The following is a 24570-nucleotide window of genomic DNA, read 5'->3' as shown; positions in this document are numbered from 1 at the left end:
CTGATCATTTTGTTGCATACCTGAAACTAATGTAATGTTATCTGTCAATTCTACCTCAGTTTTTTAAAATGTAAATGGATGCAAAGAGCTACTAACACTTACCAAAAGAAAGCTGGAGTAGCTATGTTAATTTCAGACAAAGCAGCCTTCAGAGTGAGGAAAATTATCAAGGAAAAAGAGGAGCATCACGTAATTATAAAGAGATCAATTCTCCAAGAAGGCAACAATTCTTAATGTGCATGTGCCTAACAAGAGACCGCCAAAGTATATAAAGCGAAAACTGATGGAAGTGCAAGGGGAGACGGAGGACTGTTGTTACAGACTTGCTGCAACTCTGGTACCTGAGTGAGAGCGCGTCCTGGCCATTGGGACCTTTGACGGGAGGGCCTGGGCCAGCAGCGGAGGGAGAAGGGGCCAGGTTTGTGTTTCCATTGGGCGATTCTGGCAGCAGCTTGAGGGATGAGCTGGAGGTGGGCAGAGACCAGTGGGAAGGCTCTCATGGGGAAGCTCTGGGCCTGGTAACTGAGGTTGGCGGCAGTCCATCAGCTTAGGGTTAGGGGTTATGGATTAGGGGCTAGGGCTAAAAGTAATATTTGCTCAATGAATGGGCGAGTTGGTTGGGTTCACGTAAGCTTGTAAATACTGGAATTGTAAGTCAAGCTTCATCCCCTGAGATCGTGTGCAATGCTTTTGCTGAGAGAAAGGGCTTCGGGGTTAGGGTAAAAAGCTTGAGGAAAATGGTGAAGCCTGGTGGAGCCTTGTGTGGGACTTCAAAGGAAGATGACAGGACACAGAAAAAGGTGGTTTTGCTGCATCATCTGGGTGTGTGTTTTCTCCAGCAAGGCCTAGATGTGCGGGAAGAAATGACAACAAAGGGGACTAAGGGGCTTTGCCAGAAGGAGCAGGGGCTGACAGCGGTGCGGTCCAGGCGGAGTGAGGAGAAGCTGGTGGCTGACGGAGGGGCCCGCGGAGCTGAGGGCATGCCGTGAGGCTCAGGTTCTTCAACAGCAGCCTAGGCTTTAGATGCCAGGTGTCTAGCAGGACTTGAGAATGAAAGAAAGGCTGAATCAGATATAAAAAGAAAGGTGGGGAAGAGACCTGACGCCAGAGAAGATTGTGAAGCCCCCTCACCACTGCCCCCACCGTGTGTCCCCACCACCTGACCCGGCGCAGTACTGAGGGTCTGATCGTTGCTGAACTTGTGGATCGTACATGAAGACCTTAGTTCAACGGTGTATTCACCTTTTGTGTCCACTAATTACGAAATGACAGACAGTTACAAAACATAGGAGCCATGTTCTGACTGAACTCCTTACCTTTTTTTTAAACACCTTTATCCTTTATTGATTCCTGTACAGTAAACTATGCATATTTCATATGTACAATTCGATGAATTTTGATAGGTGTATACACCCATGAAACCACCCTGCTTTTTAAAAAATGGATTTCTACAAGTCTCAAGAGTCAAGGTGTGAGGGGTGCATGGCAGGTCTTTGGAGATCATTCTAAGTCCTGCCCTGCAGTCCAGAGAAGTGGGGTTTGGTACTTAACAGACAATCTAAGGGCTTTGCTTTTTTCCTAAAGAATCCTCTTTTCCCAAGGGAAGCTGTCTGTTGGTGGCTCGATTGTTTATTCTCAGCCCAGTTAGGACTGACTGACTGCTAGCAGCTGCATTTACCCTCCAGGGTGGGGATCCTGTCCCTGCTAGTGCATTAGACCAACTTCCTGCTTATCCTTATCTAAATGCTAAAGAAAAGAAGTTAAAAATTCCATAGGCCTGAGAGAAACTAACAGGGAGAGGGAAGCCCACGTTTTAGGGATGAGGTGAGAGTGGGTCAGAGAATTTTGCTGAATGACCGCTCCACGCTGACCACCCCACACTGCCACCCCTCCCCAGGCTGCCACTCCCTCCGTGGGCGGTGAATAAACCCCGGGAAGCTCGCTGATGCGGGACTGTGCTGAGATGAGGGCTGCGTTTTAAACACTTATGAATGATGCCGTAAAAAGGTCACAAGGTTAGCGTATGACCACAGTTTTCTAATGAAACAGAGCTAATAAAATTGTTCTCTAGATGTCTGCTTTGGCTGAGAATGGGTAAGCTGGCCTTCAGCAGAGAGGACAGTAAATGTTGCCATTATTTAAAAACCACTGTGCTGACTTGTTGTAGTCAAAAAAGTGAAAAGGGAAGAGAAAACAGAAGAGTTATTTAAATTTATTTTTCAACTTTATTAAAAGAAAGCATTTCTAATACTACAGGCTGATTTTTTTTTGACAGCTCATATTACCAGGAAGCGTATTCAAAACGTACAGTAATTGCACGACTGTGGTGCAGCATGTTGACCCTGTTAGACAGTCCATGGCACTCTCTGCTCCTTCCCAGCCCAGCACTCTGCTTTGTGTCTCATGGCTGAGGTCTGGCACTACCTCCTTTTAGGAACTTCCTCTAACTCCACTCTGCATTAAGATCTTTAGTTCCAGAACACCATTTTCCAAGATATACCTCTAATCTGTATGATTTACAATATTAATCTGGGCCACTTACCACAGTCTGTGATGATTTTCTTCTGTCTTGTCTTTCCCCCAGTGTCCCTAGAGAGTAGATACCTTCAGGTCAGGGACTGTCTTATGAAACTTGGCGTCTGGGAAATAGTAGGTATTCATGAAGTAGTTATTAGGTGAATTAATAGGTAATGGAAATTAATTCTGTTAGAATTAAATTAACAGTTAACATTTAAATTAACACTGTTAAAAGAACATGCTACAAATCATCTTTGTACTGAATTCTTTGCATGAGAGACCTCATTTAACCTTCACAGTAACCCTAAGAGTTAGGAACTGTCACCACCCCTTTCTGACAGGAGAGGAGCCTGCTCAAGCTGGCACCACTGGTAAGAGTCTGACCTGGGCTCCTCGGTATAATACTGTTTTTGAAACAATTTTAAAATGTAGTGAGCAGAAGAATTTTTTTTACATACTGTACTTAAAATGACTTTTCTTTATGTTAATGTAAGCAACATTGAGAATTAGCTGTACAGCAGGTCTTGAACGTTTAGTAAAAGCTCTGAAATAGTCATTTAGTCTTATTTTCACAGTGATTAAAATTATTGGAAGAAAACGTGTTTATGCTTACAGGTACAAGTGCACGTGGGTTACATACCTACACCTGATCTTCCCTGAAAGGAGCCCGTGTGCATTCTGGAGACCCCTGTCAACTTGGTTACAAGTACTCAGTGTTGTGCTGGAACACAGAGCACATTCCTTACCAAATGCAGGTCTAGAGACATCTCAACAAGAAACTGAAGCAGAGTTTTCATCATTTCCTTAGGAGGAACTTTGTGTAGGCAGTACTGCCCTAACTGTCAGAACAGTTACAGGGCAGGGTGGGTGGGCTAGGGTGCTGGTGAGCACAGACGAGGGGTCCTGTGGGTGGTTGGGGGTGAGCAGGCTCAACTTGCCCTCGGATGCTCCGTGCTGTCCTTCTCATTTTCTCAAGGTGGTCAGAGCGATTTTTTGAAATGAAAGTCATATCACGTCTCTCCTCTGCTTCAGAACCTTTCAACTGATGTGCAGGCCTGGAGCTGCTGGGAGAAGCACAGGGTAGAGGTGGTACCTGAAAACTGCGGGTGAAAGGGATTGGGGGACAAAAAGGTTTTGTGGAGGCACCGCTTCAGCCTTCACAGCAGTCCTTTTTGTGCATGAACCTGGATTGCTATCCTTTGTTTTATTCTTATATTTTTTGTACCTTCTTTTTAAAATTTATTTTTAATTAAAACTTTGGTATTTTGTGATCACTGTAGAGTCACATGCGGCTGTAAGAAAAAGTAGAGAGATCTAGTCTCTCCTAAGGGCAATGTCTTGCCACACTGCCAAAGAGTGTAAACCACAGAGTTACTGAAGCAGTCGCCATGCAGGACAGCTCCCTGCTGCGGGGCTCCCTCACTTGTCTTGTAGGACCACCCACTCCTTTGACCACGCCCCTCCTTAATTCCTTCAATTGCTCATCTGTTTTCCATTCTTACTGTTTCTCATTTCAACAGCATTACGTATGTGGAATCACATAGTGTGTAACCTTATGAAGTTGCCTTTTTCATCAGCATAATTCTCTGGAGATCCTTCTGAGTTGTTGCCTGTGTCAGTAGTCCCTTCCTTTGCACTGCCAAGCAGCCTTTCCTTGTGTGGATGCACCACACTTGTCTGACCACCTGGTTAGGGCATCTGGCTGCGGTGAGGGAAGTGCACATTGGTGTACCAGTTGGTGTGAACATGTGCTTTCATCTCTCCAGGGTGAATACCGGAGTGTAACTGTGGGATCTCCTAAGTAGTTACATGTTTAGTTTTTTAATGAACTGCACACTCTTCCAGACTGGCTGCACATTAAACATTCCCACCAGCAGCGTGAGTGACTCAGTTTGTCCACATATGCAGCAGTATCTCATGCTATCACTGTGTTCATTTTACCTGTGTGTGTAGTGACAGCTGATGTGGTTTACACGTGTATTTCACTGAATGGCGCTGGGCATCTTTCGACGTGCTTGTTTGCCCTCGTGTATTCGCCTGGTGAAATGTGTGTGTGTGTGTCTTTTGCCCATGTTCTAATTGGACTGTTTGCTATTTACTGTTACGATTTGAGGCTTCATAATATATTCTAGATATATGAGTCCTTAATCTCAGTATCTACTTGACCTTTTCATCCTCTCAACAGGGTCTTAACACAGAACAAAATAGATTTTACTTTAATGAAGTCCACGTTAGCAGTTCTTTTATGAATTGTGCGCTTCGTGCCAAGCTTAAGAATCTTGTGTCCAGCCCTAGATTCCAGAGACTTTCCCCTGTGTTGTTTTATATAAGATATGACACATATATGGAGGTTTGTTTTTTGTCTGTGGATGCCTAATTTCTCAAGAACAGTATGTTGAAAGACTGTCTTTTCTCCATTGAATTACTTTTGCACCTTTGTCAAAAACAACTTGAATTAATGTGTGTGGGTCTCTTCCTGAGTTTTCTGTTCTGTTCATTGAGCCGTGCGTCTGTCCCTCTGACAGTACCATCTTTTTTCCCCTTTTTTTAATGGAGGTACTGGGGATTGAACCCAGGACCTTGTGCATGCTAAGCATGCACTCTACCACTGAGCTGTACCCTCCCCTCTCACCATATACTCTTGACTATGTAATGTCTTGAAATCAGGTAGATCAGTTCTTACCACTGCATTCTTCTTTTTCAAAACTATTTCAGCTGTTGTAGTTAAATGTTGTCTTTCCATATAAATTTTAGAATAATTTTATATCTATGAAAAATCTTGCTGGGATTTCAATAGAAGTTATGTTAAACACATCATTTTGGGAAGAATTGGTATCATTACTCTCGGAAGTCTTTCAGTGAACACAGTATGTCTGCTTCTTTGATTTCTTTCATCAGCAGTCTGTAGCTTCATATACACATACATGTTTTGTCAGATTTACACTGGAGCGTTTCTTTCTTAGATGTTGCAAATAGCATTGTATTTTTAACTTTGGGTGTCCATGCATTCATTGCTAGTATATAAAAATACAATTAATTTTTGTGCGTTGATTTTGCATCCTATAACCTTGCTGAACTCATTCGTTCGTCCTGGAATTTTGGGGGGTAAAATCCTTGGTAATTTGTACATAGGTAGTCATGCCATCTGCGAGTAGGAAAAGAGTAAGTGTTCTTTCCGATTTGTGTGCCTCTTATTTCCTCCCCTTGCCTCACTGCACTGACTCCAGCCACTAGTGCTGTGCTGGAAAAGAGGAGTGAGAGCATATGTCCTTGCCTGTTCCCAACTTAGGGGAAAACTTGTAGTCTTTCTCCACTAAGTATAATATTACCTGTAGGTTTTTTGTAGATAATCTTTATCAAATTGAGAGAGTTCCCCTTTATTTCCAATTTTCTGAGACTTTGTGTCATCAATGAGTGTTGAGTCTTACCAGGTGGTTTTCCTGTGTTGATTCCTGTGATCATTTGATTTTTCTTGTTTAGCAGTTATCGTGAGTTAGACTGACTGATTTTCAAATATTGAACCCGCTTTGCATCCCTGGAATAACCTCTGCTTGGTCATAGGCTGTGTGTGTATGTGTATGTGTGTGTGTGTGTGTGTGTGTGTGTGTGTGTGTGTGTGTGAATTTTTTGTTACTTATTGCCGACTTCTATTTGCTAATACTTTGTTACAAATTTTCACATCTATATTTATAAAGCATCTCGGTCTGTAAGTTTCCTTTTGTGTGTGTATGTATTGTCTTTGTTTTGTTTTGGTATCCGTATGATTCTAGCTTCATGAGACAGATTGAGAAGCGTTCCCTCCTCTTCTCTTTTCGGAAATAGATTGTGTAGAATTGGTGTTAATTTGTCTTCATACATTTGGTAGAATTCTCCAATGAAGGTACAGATGTAGAGACATACTTTGGGGAGCTTTTAAATTAAATTTTTAATTTTCTTACTAGTTATAGGTCTAGTCACGTAATTATTTCATATTCTCTGAGTTGTGGTAATTTGTGTTTTCTCAAGAAATTGGTCCATCTCATCAAATATGTTGCATTCACATGTAGAGTTGTGTGTAGTGTTCTTTTACTGCCCTTTGGGTTTCTGCAGAGTTATGTGAGGTCCCCTGTTTCCTTCCTGATATCGGTAATTTGTGTCTCCTCTGTTTCTTTGCCAGTCTTGCTAGAGGTTTATCAATTTTATTGATTTTGTTCATGGACCAGTTCTTTGTTTCATTGATTTTATCTTTTTAAAAATTTTCAACTTCATTGACTTTTGTTCTTATCTTTCTCTTTGACTCATGAATTTTTTTAGAAGTTAGTTAGTTAGCTTCCAAATATTTAGAAATTTTCCTGTTATTTTTCTGCTATTAATTGGAAGACAAGAAGGGGTAGCTTTTGCTTTTACCTTAAATTAAAACCCAGTAATTGACATGATAAAGTACAGGCTCATGACACAGGGTTAGGTACACAGACAGGTTAAATTAATCCTTTTATATGTATATATTGCTTAGGTCGACTGCACATGAACATAAAGAGGGGAAGAAAATAGCTTAAAACATCAACTTTGTACATTATTCTATTTGTTTTAGTAAAAATGATAAAAGGACTGATTTAAATTATTTTAAGAAACAACTAGAATTACTCCATTCTGTGTATTTAAATATCCTGGCAGCCCCTCTCTCTCCCTATTCAGAGATGGCCCACATTCTGTCTAAGGAGTGTGTACCTACTTTTCATCTGAGCGCCCAACCCCCACACCTCGTGGCCTTTCTTTTGCCTTTCAATGTATCTCTCAGAATAAATCTACCTACCTTCACTCAAATAAATAAAAATAAATAAATAAATATCCTGACTGTACTTTGTGTTGAAATACATGTTGCCCGGGTTAAATTTCAAATGCATACATTCCATCGTTGTGATAGTTCAGAAATACCAGGTTCCTGTCTTCCAGCCCTTGGTCTAGAAACCTCAGATGGTTGTGAGCTTATCCAGAGGCTTGTAAGTAAACAAGTGATACAATCAGTTCCCTTTTTCTTATCTTTTATTTCTTCTTTGCTTTGACCTTCTCCACTCTGTCCTCAGGGTCATTATTTTATTGTCCTAAAGCACAGATTTCAGAAGACATTGTATATACTCCTAAGGAACTAGAAAATATATTAGAAATGAATCCAGCTGTAGCACTCCATTACAAGAAATAACCATTCCAGAATGAGAATGACTTTCGGAAAGAACTGAGGAAAATTCATCCAGCACGTATCTACGGATGCTTGTGTGTCTAGCACGCCAAGTGAGGTGAAAAAAAAATAGATGTCCCTCCAGTCTTTCATATCACCAGCATCTCACTGGGGAAATGAGTCCATTCTCCAGAAGGAAATGGGGGAGATGGGTGCTTCCCTGCAATGATGTGGTCTGGTAATGACTTGGTCCTTTCCCCATTTAGTAGCGTGGTGGGACATTCTGTACTCTCGGCAGCTGGGGTACACTGGGCTTGGATCCTGCCTGACACACATTGCATTGGTGTGAGGTCGGCCCGTGTGCATTGTTTGAACTTTGCTGCTGCCTCCTCATGAAGAGAGGCCTGTGGTTTTCTGAGGATAGCCTGTCTCCTCTCAGTGCACCAGGAGACATTCTTGAGGGGTTGGGTATCAAGGCACTCTGTGCATGTGAGTGTTTCTCCATTTGGGAAAAGTAACAGTAGTGTGCAGAAAACACGACACGTCTCTTAGAGCAAAGCAGTCAGGCGCAGTTCTCACCTGTCACGTAAGAATGTAACAGCTCGCTCTGCACCTTGATGGGTTGTTATGAGAACTGAATGGAGGTATAGAAGCAAAATTCTTAGACAAGTAGAGATGGCTCAGGCATGGTCATGAGTTTTATGTGACTTCACACAGGTAGCCCCTTACTAAAGCTCCCTGAAGGCCACACCCACTCCTGTTACATCATCTCTTGTCAACCAGGGAGCTTTTCATCTCTGCCGGACCAGAGAGCACAGCTAATAAAATGGAACATGTAGGCCTGGTGACCTCAAGTGCAGAGCCACGGCTGTGATCCAGAGGCAGGCTGACCTCCGGATGGTTCCGAGAGGGCTGTATGGGTGTGTGTGGGTCTCGGGGTCGTTCTGCACAGTGCTTGTCCCTTGAGGATTCCCAGCCTGCCTCCACCACTCTGCCCTCACTGGCTTCTGTCCGGGGGAGACCCTGAGTCCCGTCTCGTGCTCTGGCTGCAGGGTGAGCAGCCTTTCAAGCCAGAACTGTCATCTGGGACCTAGATATTTGGGCTGAAGAATTCCTGGCTGTTGTTTTCTGGAACACATGTGTACAGTAACACATGTGTACTGTACTTGAATGAAGTCCTGTGGGTAGATATTCTCAGAGGATGCCCGCGCTGCATGTTGTAATGTAAACTTGTAGGTGAATGTTTAGGACTAGAAAGCACAGGTAATTATAGTGGTAGGAATAAAACTTACTAAGCTTAAATTAGAGCGTTTGCATGTCCCTGACCTTGCTACCTATTAGTTTCTGAACCCAAAGTACACACCCTAAAGTTGAATGGGTTGTTTCCCAAAAGTTCCTTTCTTAGAACTTGGACTGCATTTGTGCAAAGAACAGTGAGAGAAATCATGGCTCCGTTCCCAGGCTAGCTCCCAAAAGTCTGTTTCACACTGATGCATTCTCGCATTTTACTGATAATGGAACTGCAGCTCCTCTATTCCACATTTATAACATTATTTCTCGGAGAAAAAGAACTTTAACTCCAAGTTCAGATGCTGTGGATGTAGGTCCATGGCAGTGGAGAGGCCGGGGGTAAGGAAAGAAGCTGGTATCTGGAGGCAGGCATTTCGTAATGAGTTGGAGAAACATTCCTGAGCACCGAGTCAGGTCTTTATGCCTCTCTGAGAGGGTCCCTGTCCAGGCCAGCACTGCTTCTCTTCTTTGAACTGGTAACAGAAAGGCAGTGTAGGGAGACTGCAAATGGCAGACATTGAGGAATGGTGTCTAAGTATTGTCTAAACAGTGGCAGATCTGTGCCTGTGTTTGGTTACTTCCTAAATTGGAGGCAGCTCAGAAACTGGTTGTGTCAAATTCCAGTGTAGAGCAAGATATGTACCAAACTTTTGAATACTTATTTGATTAAAAGAAGTTAGTTATACTTTACTTTGATTCTTCTGTTTCTCTGAATGAATTTCTAATATTCTTAAAAACAGAGCTCGTTTCTTTAACTTTGATACAAGTATTCATATCATGCAAATGTGAATATTATGTCTTGAGCTCAAGCAAAAGTTACTTTCCCCAAAAAAAGTCCCACAATGTCTTAATTCCAGTCAGATACCAACACATAATGGCAAATCAGCGTCACACTCAGAAACCGTAGATGATCATTGTCTTACAAACCGAGCTCTGGATAAGCACAAGCTCTGCTGTTTCTAAGCCTGAGGAGGAGTTGAACTCCACACTAACCTTGTACCCAGCAGTGAGATACGCACTGGTGTGTCTTCTCTGTAGATTTTAATATCCTTTGTGGTTGCTGGAGACGTGGTTTGTTTTAGTCTCTGAGGAATGTTTGCTCTTGTTTGTTCATGTAGTCTGGCACTCGTTTACCATGGAGTGTCCCTTGAAATGATTAGCTGTATAATATAAAAGGAAAATAAAAGTGATTTGGGTGTAAACAGGTGAAAAAAGTCACTTGTATGAATAGTGGATATTTTTAAATTATATAGATTTTTTGAATAATAACAATTCAGTACTGAAAAATGTGTTGCAGTTAGCCACGTGTACCTATGTTCTAGTGTGCTGACTAAAACTGCATATTACACTTTTTAAAAATAGTTTTACTCTGCCTGGACATGACTGTCTCAGTTAACGTGAACATGTGTGCTCCATGGAAGCAGCTGCTGTGTACAGATCAGGCGCCCTGTGTAGCTCCGGGACCCCCGTGACCATCACCTGGTTGTCCTGTGCCTCCGCTTCCCCATCTATAAAATGTCTATGACGGTGCAGAAAAACGATGGTATGTTCTGCTGAGGGACGGTGGTCCTGACAGTTGGTGAAACCTGTTCTCCGGGAGACAGGGGTCACAGTGACACCATCCCCGTGCTTGTTTGGAGTGGGTTGGAAGAGCCTGGGATAGAATGCCATGTTCGTGGGGTCTGGCTCGCTTTGTGAAGGAATAAAGTGAAGTAAATTATGAAAGAAGTTTTCATAGAAAAAACTGCATGGTAGCATCTTGTATCGTCCATCTGGGACCCAAATCCAAGTTTTCTCTTTCTGATCAGGTTGACTTTCCCAAGTGCAAACAGAAATTGTAGTCGTTGATTTCATTTTATGTAACCAACTTCTGATAAGAGTAACTTTTAATATATAGTTGTTTGTTTAAAGTGAAATGCTTATTTCCCTTGGGGGAGATAGGCGTAGATAAAACTCTCAAAGTGGTAAAGTGTCTTTGCTTATGTTTTGCTGACAGGCCACACAGCTGACACAACTGCAGCCGATCTTATCAAAGGGGTCATTCTTGGTGGCTGCACTGAAGAGCCTTTCATGACTCCCCTGCTGTGAGCACTCTTCTGGACTCTGACCTGCACGGGTCTCCTGTCAGGGACTGCTGCTCTTGTACCTATTGGATACTGTTACAGTCTTGATTATCCTTTCCAAATCTGTCTTTTCACACCCAGTACTGGAGAGCCAGTGGGCAGGCTCATCTCCACTGATGGGTCAGGGCTCTCTGGCAGCCTCAAGTTAGCCATGTGGAGCTCCGCTCTGCCTCTTTGGGGTCCAGGCAGCCACACTGCCCTCTTTAGTTCATCCACCTTGCAGCCCTTCCTGCATCTGGCGGGTCCCTTGGGAGTCTCACTTCCCTGAGAAGCCCTCCAGTGTCAGCCAGGGAGTTCAGACTCCTTAGTAATCTCCTGGGCTTGCTCAGAGACAGATGTCGAGGAAGCCCAGTGTAATTGCTTTTACACCGGCGTTCTCATATGACTGTCTACCTATTAATGATTTTTTTTCCTTCTTTCTACTTTCCTAACTTTCCCAAGTTATCTAGAATGGCCATTTATGATTTTCACAATCAGATAAAACAACTTTTCTTTCTTGCTGCTCTCCTGTCCTCCCTTTCTGTATGTCTTGGTGTAATCTATCCATTCTTAAGTCTACAGCAGCCCCCACATTTTACTGCTTGAAGAGTTTGTATCTCTGTGTGTTTTCCTCCAAAGAAATAAGCATTTCATTTTAAATAGTCCCTCTGGACTCTGCTATAAAATGAGCCAATTCTTTTGTGCCCAGGAGGTGTCCTCTCTTTTGGAGTGAAATCAGGGCAGATGGCAGAGCAGGAAGCTCCAGGAATCCGTCCCTCCACCGAAACAGCAGTCTGAGGCCCTGCCAGACACTCCTCCTCTGCAGCCACGTCTGTGGGACCAGAGCCAAGCAGCTCTCTGGAGGACACACTGTCAGGAGGACCAAGTCTGCAGGAGGGAGCAGGAGCAAGTCAGAGGAGAAACAAAGGACTGAAGGACTGAAGCCTTCAGATAGCTGTAGAGTCTGAGGGCAAGTTTTCCTTTTCAGGAGCACAGTCTCACTTTCTAACAGTCAGAAATCGGCTCTAGTCACTGTAGTGTCTCACGGGTTGGGGAGGCTCACCTTGGCTGGTGGTGTGATTTCAGCGTGTGATATGCCTGCTGTGGTTCTGCTGTGCTCTGGTTGCCATGTGATGCTCTGAGGTTTCTGCTGTTCTTGTTTGTCCTCATTTCTTTGTGGAAATAAGCTGTGCCATTCAGGAGAAGTTCACTTCTTCTGTAAAATACAGTTGTGATCCCAGAAGGTTCTTACTCCTTTTATAAATAAAAACATTTTCTTTAACCAGTCTTGCACACTTACCTAGTTTGACTGAGGTTTGTCCTGGTTGATGCTGGACTAAGGTCTGTTTGTGGTAATTAAACATAGGCTTTGTGACTTGGATGGAGAGTATTTCTTGAACTTAATTTACTAGTTCTTTTATGTTAGTGTCAACTTCAGCTTTTTTGTGATCATTGTCTTCCCAAATTCCTTTGTCATTTAGTGTGAATACTTTTGTTCTGAATTTTGCAAATTTTGTACTAAAATTTCAGTTTGGGAAATTTTGTGGATTTTAGAAGAACATGTTTCAATTCGTCTGTCTCCTTTTCTATTTTAGGTACACACTATTCAAATACTGTAGTCTGTCATATTTTATTGTGTCATCTCAATTTTTATTTCTCCTTGTGAAGTCAAAAGGTGAAACCATTAAAACATTTTTTTACATATGAACATGGTCAGCTTTTGTTGAGATGACCTATATTGTGGATATATGCTGACTATTACTAAAATTCCTTTTAAAGAATGCTATTACCTTATGCATTTATTCGTTTTTAGTGATCTGAATCTATTTGCAGTTTATTAACTTATTCATGTGAATGGTTACCATGGTATTTCTTGATAAAGTGGGTCTTTTAATCAACTTTTTATCTCAGTTGGAGTCAAAAAGCTAGACAACAGAACAAGCTTAGTTGTCTTGACTGCTGCGACTCTTCAGCATGGTCCGAGCCAGTTTCTTCTCCCACAGCCCCAGTGAGGATAAGCGAAAGTAAAAGTCCAGTTGCCGCCGCTGAATCCTTGCTTGTCTTGGGTGTTGTCCCTTCACCTCTGTTTCTAAGTTTCCGTTTTCTTTGAAAGTGGTCCCCACACTGAGGTCTGGCCAGACACCCTAGAGCTGAAGTAGGCCCTGACACCTGTCTATTTGGAAAATCATATATTTCTGGTTACAAATGATATGCCAAGATTTCTCAATTTTGGTAATAAAAAAAGCATAATTTTTTGGTTTGTTTAAATAGCATTCAGTTGCATTTAAATTATTTTAAATGATTTGTTACTGGAAAGATAGTGAGGCGGAAAGCCCCATAAAAAGACTGGCAGGACCCCTAGGCAGGGCCGCTGTTCTCTTCCCACTGGCCTCTGGTTCCCTGGCCCAAAGGCTTTATCTCACTTTTTGCCTCTAAAGCGGCTAACTTACACCTAGAATTCTATTGGTTCCCTGAGCTCACTTTCCTTCACTTCTGATTGGTTATTACTGTCACTCCTGATTGGTTATTACTCTCACTTGTGATTGGTTATTACTCTTACTTCTGATTGGTTATTACTCTCACTTCTGATTGGTCCACTTCCATAACTTCTGATTGGTCCATTTGTAGTACTTCATTTGCATGGAGCCTCACTCATGATTGGTCTATTTCTACAAAGCTTATTCCTGGTTGGTCAACTTCTGTTGTACTTTATTTGCATATGATGTTGCAAAGTGTAAAACTGGCAGCCTATAAATGGCCTGTGTAAACCTACAGACGGGGTCCAGAGCTTGAAGTGTTAGTTCGTGTGGGCTTGCTGGCGTAATAAACCTGAGTTCTTCAACTCTCGAGAGCTGCTTGGTCTGTTGTCCAGATCCAGGTTGCTGTCACAATTGAGCTGTAACGCCGGGCTGTAACACGTTTTTCTGCAACAATAGTATTTGAAAATTCTCTAGGATGACTAATTTTTATATAGCCAAGGTCTTTGAAGAATAATATACATCATTTATGTAGACCATTTTAATGTATCAAATACTTTCATATCCATTGTTGCCTTAAAATGCTCTAGCATAAATGCTGTTACTCTTCTATATAGCACAGAAAGGATTCTGCTCACTTAGGTGATGCAGTCAAGATCATCTGGCTTCTAAGTGACAGAACTGAGACTTGAACCCAAATCTCTAGACTTCACTTTCCTGTTCTACCTGCTGTACCAAACTGCTTCTCTGAACACAATTTTTGTACCTAGAAAGAAGCGTGGAATGGTGTACTGCAAGTTTCTAAAAAAAATGTGTTACTTACCCACTTGACTTGTGACACTGAGGATGAGATGTGAGGGAGGCTCTGTTAACTCAGTCAAGTGAGGAAAATTGTTGGTCAGATTGTAATTTTCTGTGGATCATTTGAGCTGTGAGTTCAGAGATGTTAGGTATAATTTTTATCTCCTTTGCCCTGCTGCATGGGGTGAGAGCTTTATTGTTAATTTGGAGAGAAAAAGCGAGGTCTTCCATGTCAGCAAGTTAAAGCGTTAACATCCCATAGCTCTCTAGACGTGATGGACTCAGAGGAGGAAGAGCTGCTTTCCTACAGGTTCTGGCAAAGCCAGAAAGCTCCCTGAGACACTTCCTGCCCTTTAGGCGAAGTCCTCACGGTGAAACAGGTGTTTTGTAGCTAAAAAGGGTGAACTTGAGAGGCATGCTAGGCACTTGAGTAAAGTTAGGAAGGTGTAATAGTCATGTGTGTTTTCTAGAGTAGTAATCCTCAAAACTGTGGTGGTGGGACCTGCAGTATCACCTTGGAATCTGTTACAAATGCAAATGAGGCAGCACTACCCTAGACCTACTGAATCAGAAACTCTGGGCGTGGGGCCCAACAGTCTGTGTTTTAACAAGCCTGTGATTCTGATTCATGGTAAAGTTTGAAAATTTCTGTTCTGGAATCACACTAGGAGATAAAAGACTGTAAGATAAAGATTTAAGATTGGCCTGGAAAAAAGTAGTGCTGGCAATATGTAAGTATGTTAGGTTTTTACCTAAATGTTACGGAGATGCCTGTAACAGTGCGGAATGATCCTTGAAGACAGAGACCAGTCATAACTGACACTAAGGCATCTGGTTCCTGTCTGTACTGTGCACTGCACTGTGAACGCATATATTTGGCTCTGTTGTAAAGATTTCCATTTCTCATTTTCAAGAAACTGAATTGACTAGAACAGGTGTAACCCTTTACCAGAAACCACATGTATAGGAAGCCCAGGCATAACATTGAGCTGTTACCTAGTGGAACATGCTTCAGTGGGACAGCGTAGCTGAAAGATGACAGCCTCCTTCTGAGTGCTAGACTCCAGCCAGCTTGGTAGAGATGGTACTGTCATGGGATAAATCCAGAGTCAGAGACTGGTAGACAAGTGACAGAACTGGGATGCTGAGGAAGAGATAGGATGAGGGCATGCTGACTCTCAGCTAGTTGGGCGGGTTGGATGGGTGGGTGTGTGGAAGGTAAATAACTCGGGAGGGAGAGAGGGAGGAAGACATGACAGAATTGGGATGCTGAGGGAGGGAAGGGATGGGGAACATGTTGACTCTTACTAGTTGGGTCAGTTTGGGCATATTTGAATTAGTCACAGGAAGTGATTTTTGCTTAGTTTATCCAAGTAATAAGGCAGTTCATTAATAAAGAAAGGATTATTTTAAGTTCTTATTTATATCTATTAAATAGTGCATTTTCATTGTGGGAAAAAGACACAGTAATACAAAGAAGAAAATGAAAAATTACCTATATATAATCTTTCATGTAGGGATAAATTGCTTAATTTTTTGGTGCAGTTCATTCCAGCACTTTTTCCCTGTGAGAATATTATGTTAGTAATATACAGTCCTACCGTCTTGGGGTCTCATAGTTCACACAGGTCTGAGTCTGTTTCTCTAATTCAACAATATAGCAAGAGCTTCACCCACAATGTTATTAAATACATTTTTTTGAATTAGGATTTTTAGTGCTTTCATTTGTATAGCTGTTGGATGATTTACTTTTCTAATTTCTGTTAGAAATTAGATTCTTTCGTGTATTTCATTTGATAAATGAGTGTGACTAATATTTTTATGTGTAAGTGTTTTTCTCCACATCTCTGATCATCTCACTGGTCTGGGGCAATGACTTTGTTGAGTAAAAGTGTATGAACATTTTTAAGACCTTTAATTACCCAGTTGTGTACAGAGGTGGATGTACTACCGTGAACCCAGAGAAAACTAAATTTTTCCAAGATACCCTGTGTTGCATTGGAAAAATTATTAACTTCTAGAAATTTTAGAAATTGCTAGTATTTTAGGTACTATTTTAAACAAAAGCTAGTGTGTACTCCAAGCATTGTAGTTACGTGTCTCCGTGTGTGGATTGTATGTTTGAATATAGGTATCTAATCTCACAGTAACAGCACTCGGTAGGCACCATCTCCCTTACAGACTTGAAGAAGTTATAGCTCAGGACACTGAAGTAGTTTGATGGAGACAAAGCATACAGTAGGGAGCAGAGCTTAAATCCCAGCCCGGATCAGCCTGACTTCAGACCCTGCTACTCCTCCTGCTTGTTCGCCCTCTTTGCATTTTCTGTTCAGTTTCAGCAGAATTTTTGTTACTGAATAAAAGTATGGGATTTGTGCCTTGAAAATAAAGTTTACAACCACTGCCAGAAATGTGGTGGTTCTTTCTTTAAATTGCTGTTTCCAGTGACTTGTTCCTCAAAAAAGGAAATGGTCAGGTCAGAGGCTTACGCTTGTCTAGAGAGTTACACTTCTGGTTTATAGAGGAAACTCTCATATTTTATACTATCCCATGAATTCATCTTTAATGTATTTTATGGTCCACTTTGAAACAGAAATAAACTGTTCCTCCATGTTGGGTTTATTTGGATAAAAAGGAAATTGCAGGAAGCCTACTCTGGGAATTTAGAAATAGCACACACAATTATAAATGTAATATAATTATACATTTTATATACAGATATCAATATATCCCATTACTGTTCTCATTTATAACACGATTGTGTTAAATAGTTCCTCTGCATACATTTAGAACCATGTCAGACGGTGTTATTCTTGCTTTAACTCCAAATACAATTTCAAAAATTCAACAAGAGTAGGAAACCCCATTGTGTTTACCTGTATCTATTTTTATTTCTTCCTTCTTCCTTCTCACAGATCTTGAGGTTCTGTTCATTGGTTTTTGATCTGTTTTTCTTTATTGTTTGTATCTGGTGATTTCTGTTCATTTAGTTCACCTTCTTCAAGTTCACTGATTCTTTTCTCTGCCCCCTTCATTCTGCTGTTGAATCCAGCCAGTGAGTTTTTTATTTCAGTAATTTTATTTCTTTGTTCTATTTTTTCCATTAAAAAAAAAAATCTGTGTCTTTGCCCAGGCCTTATGTTTCTTTACTGAGACTTCTGTTCTTTCATTTGTCTCAAGTGCTCCTGTAATTGCTCACTAAAGTGTGTTTGTAATGGCTGCTTTTAAATCTTTGTCAGATAATCCTGACATCTGTGTCTTCTCAACATTGGTATCTATTCATGGTTGTTTTTTTTCATTCAGGAGAGATTTTCCTTGTTTCTCACTACAACAGATTTTAGAGGGCAGCCTGTGCAAGTTGGATGTTATGAGATGAGATTCTGGATCTTATTTATCTGAACCAATGTTAGTGGCTTTGTCTGACGCTGCTTTGAGAAGGGAAGTGTAGGGGCTGCGGCTTGCTAGCATCTGGTGGAGGGGATTCGCCTTGTTACTGCTCCCAGCGTGGTGGGAAGGCGGAGGAGGGTGTGGAGTGGCTTTGGCGCTGCTGGGCGGTGGCAAAAGTCCAGGCTCTGCCAGGCCTGCTCCATCTCTACCCCAGGGGGTGGGGAGTGAAGGAGTTGGGTCCCTCAGTGTGACGGAGTGTGTGAGGCGACAGTCCTAGCACCCAGTCCACCTGCACTCCCACCAGCCCGCCTGGGCTGCAGAGACTCCTCGTCACCCTGTCAAGGGGGGTGGGATACCTGGGGCCCCATTGCCCTTTGCTGGCATATGTGGCAGAGGGTCACGGTTTTTGTGATGTTTGCTGAGAGTAGACCAGTGATATCCTAGAAGTTTTCTGTCTCACTGGGCTGCCCCATCCCTGTCTCTGGTTGGAGACTGAGCTCTCGGGCATTTTTGTCTGCACCAATGCTGTTTCCAGGGTGTAAGGAGAAAACCTGGGGATCATGCCACTGTGTGTGGCTTGGGTCCTGGCCGATCAGCTTCCTCCCTCCCCTCCCAGCTTCGCCTTCCGTTTCGCCCATCAGTTGTGCTAACAGGAGAAGTGGGATGGGAGTCCCCAGTCTTTCTTCATGTTAAGCAGCACTACCTGTTTGAGGAATGAGCATCAGACAGTCTGAGAGGGACCAGGAGGACGTGATCTGTTCTATCTCTCCTTGGACGTGGGACGTTTGAGTGACATGCCTGCTGGACAACGAGGGGGAGTTGGCGTCGTGTTCTCTGAAAGGCGAGGTCGTGAAGTGTCTGAGGGTCTTCCTAGTCAACAAGGTTTTCTTCGGTGCCAGGCACCCTGCACATCCCCCTGGGCCCCCAGCTGGGGCCCTGCTGTTCCTCCTTACCCACTCCTGACTCACGGAGCCAGACACCCCGACAGTGAGAGGGCGTCAGTCACTGGGGGTGATTGGTTGTATCCACACCAGCGAGTCGTTGCCTTTTGTGTCTGTGACTCGGTGGGAGCCTGAGGCACCCAGCATTGCAAATAAACTGTTGTGCTTCTTTCCCTTTTCCAGGCAAAAGCTTATTGTCCCAAATGGAAGCTGCCCTGTGATTCTGAATACCTATTTTTGTCAGAAAGTTGTTGCCAAAGAAGATTCAAAAACAGCACGTGAAGCACACGGTCGGGACACACCCCTTCCAAAAAGAAGCATCACTTTGGCTCAGACATTTAAATTTAAGAGCCTAACAAGTAACTCACCTGAAAGCCAGGTAAACTATCATCGACTTACAGGGTTTTTTTGCTTTGTAATAATATTGTGTTTAAAGACTATTATTTTATAGAGGTGTTCACCGATGGCCCCTCCAAATATTCAGTAAATATATATGTAATCTTTATTCTAACTCATTAAAATATAAGTTTTCTTTTTTTTTTTTCTGTTTTTGTAATTCCCTAAGAATTTTTTATTTATTAAAAAAAATCATGTTTTTCTTTTTCATGACATCTGTGTCCCTTGCGGTAAAAGGAGCTGCATAAACTTGAGGTTATACAGTGGAGATTGCTTTTTGGAATTTTACTGGCCCTGAGCTGTGATCATCTGCCAAGATGAACTTGGGGAACCACTCAGCCTCCCTTGCACAGGCGCGGAGGGCACTGCCGGGACTGCTGCAGGCTCTGCGTGCCTGTGACTCCAGGGCACCCGCCTGGGTCCCTGAGTGCCTGGGGCAGCTCTGAAGGGCACCCTGGCCCTGACCAGTGGCGTGAGGAAATAAGGAACTCTTCCTCTTTTGTGCGTGTGGATTAAGAGGAAGCTGCTTTGACTATCAGAGTAAGGGTCTGGAGGATTGTACGAGAAGGAGGGCTCGGTAATCAATTTCATTAACAGAGGTAGAAACGCTTCAAAGTGCTCCCCTGCCTCAAAGTGCAGTTTTAAACAGCCGTGTGATACTCAGTTCACGAGCTATGTCTTTGGCCCCTGTCAGTGACAGGGAGGCTGCCATGTAGCTAAATGGTTGAATGTGGACTTTGGAACTGGGCGCCTACTTTCTGCGGGGGGCCTTGGGCAGGATACTCAGTTCCTCTGTCTCACCGTGCTCATCTGGAGAACAGTGGTAATGATACCGGCCGCCTCCATGGCTGTGAGCATAGACATGTTGTTGTGTGGGCACAGCACACACAGAAAGTGCTGGAACGTAGCAGCCCAGCACTCAAGGTGCTGTCACCTCACAAAGACACTTCTGGACGGAGCAGTGTTTCTTAGTCACACGCGCCTGCAGAGTGCTGGCTCGAGACTGTACATGGTGGGCTCTTCACCGTAACCCTGGTCCTTCTTTTATGTTGTTTACTTTGTCCCATCGGGATGACGTCCTCATAAAACAAGGTGTTTTAGTAACAGGACTTCCTGTGTATTTTCAAAGACCTGAGATGGGCTGTGCATCCGCTGTCCCCTGGGCTCCCCTGGGCTTGTGCTCGCTGAGCCTCTGCTGCAGACATGAGGTCACGCCGTGTGCTTCGTATTCTCATCTGTCCCTGGGGCCTGTGCAGTCAGAGAGGACAACACGGAAGCGTAATTACTGGGTGTCCCTGGCCAAATGAGTCAGACTGGAATTGTTCCCTTTGCCTGTCTTGCCAGGTAATAGGTGGTGGTCTCTCGGCCGAGGGCACAGGAGAAGCAGAGCAGCACGTCCCCACCCGAGCGCCCCTGAGGGATTCTCTGCTGGATGCGGTCGAGAGCCAAGGAGCTGCCACCTGGTCAGGTGCTGGGGTCCGAGTCGTGGTGCAGAGAGTTTACTCTCTTCCCTGCAGGTGTCAGCAGGCAGGTGGCGAAGACCCGCCCGGAGCTGGGTGAGTGACAGGCTCCAGTGGAGAAATTGGAAGGCTCTTCTCTGGGCAGTTTCTTGGCCACATTTGCCACAGGTCATTTTTGTTTGGTTGCTTTTTCTCTTGCATCAAAATTTGGGACGCAGTATATGACAGAGGATTTTGTCTGTTTATTTATTTATATAAAAAAATCCTACTAAAAAGTTTGTCACGTTCACTTTACCTTTAATGGTTCGTGTTACTGAAAGTAACAGCTGGTGGGGTTCTCAAGAAGCCGAGGCATGGCTGCCCTCCTGGCAGACTGCTGCAGTGCTTGTCATTTTGTGTCTCAGAGGCCTGAGTACGTACGTGGCCCTGCAAGTGCTGAGTCTGCATCAGCGCTCCTGGCAGGACTTCTGCAGGGACAGGGATGCTGCCTCCTGCCCTGACACTGAGGTGGCCGCTGACCACAGAGGAAATACGGCTGGTGGGCCGAGGAACTATGTTTTAAATTTGATTTGATTTGATTTTAATAATTTAATTTTAAGTAGCCCCACATGGACAGTGGCTCCCTTGGTGGACAGTGCAGCTGGATGGCCAGAGAGCAAGAGCCAAACCTCTGGTCCTGGGTACCTTGCTCCAGCAGGTCGTGGGAGTGGCACCTTTTCTACTCAGATTTAGGCTCTTCCTGATTTTATGTGTTTTCAAATTGCTGTGGACAAATAGCGCTGACTGAGAGTTTATCTGCGTCAGAGGGTATGAGGTTCTCTTTCTAAGTTAAGTTGCCCTTGAAGCAGTAGGACTGATTATAAGAGACTGGAGGTACCAGTTCATTGGACAGTCCCTTTTCTGTCTCCCATTAAGAAAACACAGGTTAAGGAAATAATGATTCACAATCCTCCTCCCGTTTGGTGCCTCTGACGCTGGTCAGGAGGAGGACGGGACACCCCACCGTGTTAGTCATGAATCCTCCAGGGAAGAGCAGTTTACTTTAAAGTACTGTGAATTTCACAAGCTCCCCCTCAGGTGTAGAGCTAGAGACTGTTTCATTTGGAGTTACAGAAAACGTTTATTTTTATTTTGTTTGGAATGTGTGTGTGTGAGAAACCATTGTATCAGTCTCTAGGTTTTTAACATATCTTGTAGTTGTGGACCAGTTTTTTGCAGGACTTAAATTTGTGGTCAGTCTAAACAGAATTACCTGGGACTTCAGAGGTTAGACAGGTTTTGTCTTAGGTTCTTTGTGGTCCGTGACCATGTTAGGCTTCAGAGAAGGGGTCTGGAGTGGGCAGGGCTGCGCCAGCGACAGCCTCAGGATGGAGCCGACGAGAGGCTGTTGCCCGGCTCCTGTTTCACTTGTGAGCAAAGAGAAGAAATTGGAGGGTGATCTGTGGCCACAGTCGCACATGAGTGTTCTGGGTTTGTGCCTTAGAAACCCCGGGCGTGTCGGGTGAGACTGCTCACAGCAGGCTGGCGGCAGGCTGGGTGCGAATCTCAGAAAAAAGAAAACAGCCTTCAGCTACTCGGACATAACAAGTGCACTTCTTGTTGCCCATGTGAGGTTGAAAATGGGCTGGAGGACATTCATCCCAGTTCACGGATAAGGACGCTGGGCCTCAAAGAGGTTCTTGCCTGCTGACGTTGTGCAGGTGGACAAAAGGAAAACTAATGAGATATAGAATCCCCAAATGACAGGGTTGTGGAGAATATTGGGGGCCAAAAGAAAGGGGAGGAAATTGACTTAGAACCAAGCTGTGTTCAGATTACAGCTGATCTGGGGGTCAAGTCATCCTGGAAAGCCAGCCATGAGGAGCTGAGTGGACTGTGCAGAAAAGTAACTTCTGTGGCCTTGGGTTTGAGGATGAGGCTTCTGGGATGCCTTTTGGGTACAAAAAGGTCTTATTGTATAACTGATCAGTAGTTTTGTCTAGATTACTTTGCTATAGTAATTGTCAGGCTGTCCATTGACAAGTCCTATTCAGACAGAAGTAGCGTCACACTTAGCTCTCTGCGGCGTCTCTGCTGGTGTATGTGAGGCGTGTCTGTGGAAAGCACTTGGCGCATGTGTCCTGCCGTGGCCCTGCATGTGCAACACAGCAGGGAGGAAGCACCATCAGGGGACTGGGGCATGTCGCCTGGAATAGCCTTTTCTACTTGCGTTGCGATTCCTGCCCGTTGGTAGCTTTGGGCGATGGGGCCTGGGGGAGCCTGCCGTCCCCTGCGTTACCTGCTTGGCCCCAAAGAACTTTCTAACCATCAGTGAACTGAAGAGTACTCTGCTTATTGTGTGTTTTTCCTCAAGAGCCAGAAGGTACCATGTTGGAATAAATGAAGGCTTGTACAAAGAGAAAGAACTCTGTCTTACGAGACTCTTGCCACAGTGACCCCTGCTCCTGCCCAGGCCGGGCCTGATGGTTCCTGATGAAGCACCGCAGTTGAGTTTTATGTCTCACTTGGCACCTTGAGCAAACTGTCTCAGTCTGTTTGATGAGATCAGTAAAGGCTCATCTTCCGACAGCAGACAGCCCAATTTTTGTTAGCTTTGAAGTTAAAGGAAATTTATTTGAGGCCTGCCTGGCCTGAAAGAGGGTCAGATAGATTCTGTCAAAAAGCTCATGTCGTCTGAGCCATGAAATTCTATCAAAAATATACTTTAGATTTCAGAAATACAATATTTTAGAGTCTCCTGTCCATTGTTCTGGGTGACTTTCTTTAACTCAAGCTATTGAAGAAGACATTTCTACTTGGTTTCTTCTTAAGATGTTGTAGGTCAGAGTAACAAACACAAACGTAAGTTTTATAAATCAGCTAAAATCAAAGGTAACAAAACACCAATCCGGAAGATGCTCCCTAAACTTAATCAAGCAAAGCAGTCTGCTCAGAGCCAGAACTCACCTCTATCTGGACCCACTGCTGTTGGGTGAGTAGTAAACACCTGTGTGACTAATAAGACCACAGGCCTTCTTAACCCAAAGGGAGCACTGGTCTTGGGGATAATTTATAGTGGAGGAAAATGAGGCAAAGAAAATTAAGTGGGTCCCTGGTGACTCCCTCCCCGAAGCAGCAGAGTCTGCACTGAACGGCCTTGCTCCCAGTCCACAGCAGTTGCCTGAAACGCTGCCTTCCTCCCTCCCCTTCTGACGTCTTCACTTCCTTTCTTCTGGAGATATTTGACTTTGGTTCAAATGTTTAATTTCCTCCCTCAAGAGATGCACGTTCTTTCTAGCCTGTCATTGCAGAAACATTTATTATGGGAGAGTTAGTCTTTTGTGAGGGCACTGTATTCATAGAACTTGCTTAGTGGTCATGTGTTTGGACAAAACCTTTCCTTTTTAACTATTTTCTAGTTATCTTGCATTTTAGTTTTATGGAAATTCCTTGAGCTGAACTCAGGGAAAAGGCACATTTTCCTTTCTCTGTACCTTGATGCTTTGTTCTCTCTTTTCATCTTTTGACCCTTCCTTCAGTCTATAGTCTTATATTTCTTCCTCTTTTCACTCAGGGGAAAAAAAAAAACCCACCATTGTTCTGGGCCGGGTTCTGGGTCTGCCTGGGTGGCGAAGCCAGGCACCGTCCTGTACTTGTGGAGTGCGGTCTGCTGAGGGTGTCCCACACAAAACAGTTAAACACAAACATATTTGTGATTTGATGGGTGTGAGTTGGGTGGAAAGCAGATGAAGGAGAATGCGTGCGGCAGAGGGAGCCTCAAGAAAGGTCCTCGACAGGAGGGAGAAGGCAGTGCCATCAGGGTGCATGGGCCAGTCAGGGGCCCAGAGGCAGGGTGGCCATAGCCTCAGAGGCCATGTGCAGGAGCTGCAGTGTTTGCCAAGGACGCCCACTGACCCCAAGGACGGTTTACCTGTTAGGCAGACAACTTTAGCTGTGGGGTGGAAAATGTTGTGGAAAGAGGGTGGAGAGACCCAGGAGAGGCTGCTGCCATGGTCCAGGGCAGACCAGCTCCTGAATCTCACGCGGCACCACGGGGAAACAGAG

The 24570-nt window shown here is 43.9% G+C and overlaps 1 protein-coding gene across 8 annotated transcripts in view; it reads left to right on the top strand.

Annotated features, from left to right (window-relative positions):
• Window positions 1–24570, top strand: part of SPIDR (scaffold protein involved in DNA repair) — a 259052-nt gene that overhangs the window by 141868 nt on the left and 92614 nt on the right. For all 8 annotated transcript variants that reach the window (XM_032470033.1, XM_032470029.1, XM_032470028.1 and 5 more), the window contains 2 exons: window positions 18854–19049; window positions 20411–20622. In XM_032470033.1, coding sequence (XP_032325924.1) covers window positions 18854–19049; window positions 20411–20622 — 408 coding nt within the window. The remainder of the gene's footprint in view (window positions 1–18853; window positions 19050–20410; window positions 20623–24570) is intronic.

This window comes from Camelus ferus, chromosome 29 (assembly GCF_009834535.1).
Source record: "Camelus ferus isolate YT-003-E chromosome 29, BCGSAC_Cfer_1.0, whole genome shotgun sequence".
Taxonomy (NCBI): Eukaryota; Metazoa; Chordata; class Mammalia; order Artiodactyla; family Camelidae; genus Camelus; species Camelus ferus.
This window is presented reverse-complemented; position numbering and strand designations above follow the sequence as displayed.